Source organism: Eimeria mitis, genomic scaffold, assembly GCF_000499745.2.
Source record: "Eimeria mitis Houghton genomic scaffold, Emh_scaff1646, whole genome shotgun sequence".
NCBI lineage: Eukaryota > Apicomplexa > Conoidasida > Eucoccidiorida > Eimeriidae > Eimeria > Eimeria mitis.
The window spans coordinates 2,815-4,623 of NW_013569962.1; the positions used below are offsets into that span (position 1 = coordinate 2,815).

A 1,809-nucleotide genomic window follows, 5' to 3' on the forward strand; every position below is an offset into this window, starting at 1 on the left:
GTTCGTGCTGCAGCTGCTGCTGCTGCTGCAGCAGCAAACAGCATGGGGTGTATCCTTCCCCCCCTCACTGCAGCAGCTGCAGCAGCAATGCATGCGCACCCCGAGGGCCCCCCGTTCTTTCCTGCTGCAGCAGCTGCAGCAGAAGAGGCCGCTGCTGCTGCAGCTGGAGGAGGCTGCTGCTGCAGCAGAAACAACAGCAAACACAAACAGCAGCAGCAGCAGCAGCAGCAGCAGCAGCAGCAGCAAGTGCATGCAGGCTGCTGGCGGAGTTCGTTGCTGCTGCAGCAGCAGCAGCAACACACACTGCCACATCCACAACCACAGTATGAGCAGCAGCAGCAACAGCAGCAGCAGCAGCAGCAGCAGTATGCTGCTGCCTGAAGGGGAAGAGGGGGGTGTTTCATGGGTGGGGTTGTGTGCTGCAGCAGCAGGCAGCAGCAGCAGCAGCAGCAGCAGAATGTCTGCTGTTGGCTGCCCCCGCAACCTGCTGCTGGCGTTGCGGGATAAGCGCCGCAAGACGGAGTGTATGTACAGCTGCGGGGGGGGAGCAGCAGCAGCAGCAGCAGCAGCAGCAGCAGCACGAGCAACCAGCTGGGGTTTAGATGCAGCATGCATGAGCCCATCAGCAGCAGCAGCAGCAGCAGCAGCAGCAGCAACAGCAACAGCAGCAGCATCCGGTGTATCTATAGAGTCATCTATACTAGCATCCCCCTCTTCACCCCCATCCCCCTCATCAGCAGCAGCAGCAGCAGCAGCAGCAGCAACAGCAGCAGCAGCAGCAGCAGCAACATCATCAGCAGCAGCAGCAACAGCAGCAGCAGCAGCAGCTTTTCCTGCTTCTCTTTGGCTTAGTGCTGCTGTGAATTTTGTAAGACAAATAAATGTGTGGGGTCACCAGGAGAGAGAAGAAACGGAGACAGCAGCACGAGATACAGCAGCAGCAGCAGCAGCAGCAGCAGCAGCAGATACTGCAGCAGCAGATGCAGCAGCAAGAGACACAGCCCTTGCTGCTGCACCCCACACACAGCATATACTCGCGGACCCCTCTCCTGTCTACCTTATACGATTCATACATACTGGTAATCTATATTTATATTTTTCTTTGTCTTTGTCTTTATATTTATATTTATATTTTTCTTTGTCTTTGTCTTTGTCTTTATATTTTTCCTTGTCTTTGTCTTTATATTTATATTTATCTTTGTCTTTGTATTTATCTTTGTCTTTTTTTTTGTCTTTGTCTTTGTCTTTGTCTTTGTCTTTATATGGATATGTATATGCATAGAGAGAAAGAAGAAAGAAAGAAAGAAAGAGAGAGATAGTCTAGGGGCTCTTGTCTCCTTTCTGTCTCCTTTTTTGTCTCCTTTTTTGTCCCCTTTTTTGTCTCCTTTTTTGTCTCCTTTTTTGTCTCCTTTTTCTCCTTTTTTGTTTTATTTTATTTTTTATTTCCATATCTTTTTTTGTTTTCTTTTTGTCTCCTTTTTGTCTCCTTTTTTTCTGGTTGTCTCCTTTTGTTGTTTTCTGTCTCTTCTTCTGTCTCCTCTTGCTGCTACCTGTCTCCTTTTCTGTTTATATAAACCTTTATAATAATTATATTTATTTTTATTTTATTAATAGACAAAATAAACCCAAAAAACAAAAATAAATAAATAAATTAAATAAACAAACAAACAAACAAATAAAACAAATAAGCAAACAAACAAACAAAATAAACAAATAAACAAAAGTATATACACACACACACACACACATACACACACACACACATATATATATATATATATATATATATATATATATATATATATATAT

The 1,809-nt window shown here is 44.8% G+C and overlaps 1 protein-coding gene across 1 annotated transcript in view; it reads left to right on the forward strand.

The window, feature by feature from the left end:
• EMH_0040990 (uncharacterized protein) overlaps positions 1-1,809 on the forward strand; it is a gene marked incomplete at both ends in the record, with an annotated part of 7,969 nt that overhangs the window by 1,100 nt on the left and 5,060 nt on the right. The window contains one exon of the mRNA XM_013495576.1: positions 1-1,079. Coding sequence (XP_013351030.1) covers positions 1-1,079 — 1,079 coding nt within the window. The remainder of the gene's footprint in view (positions 1,080-1,809) is intronic.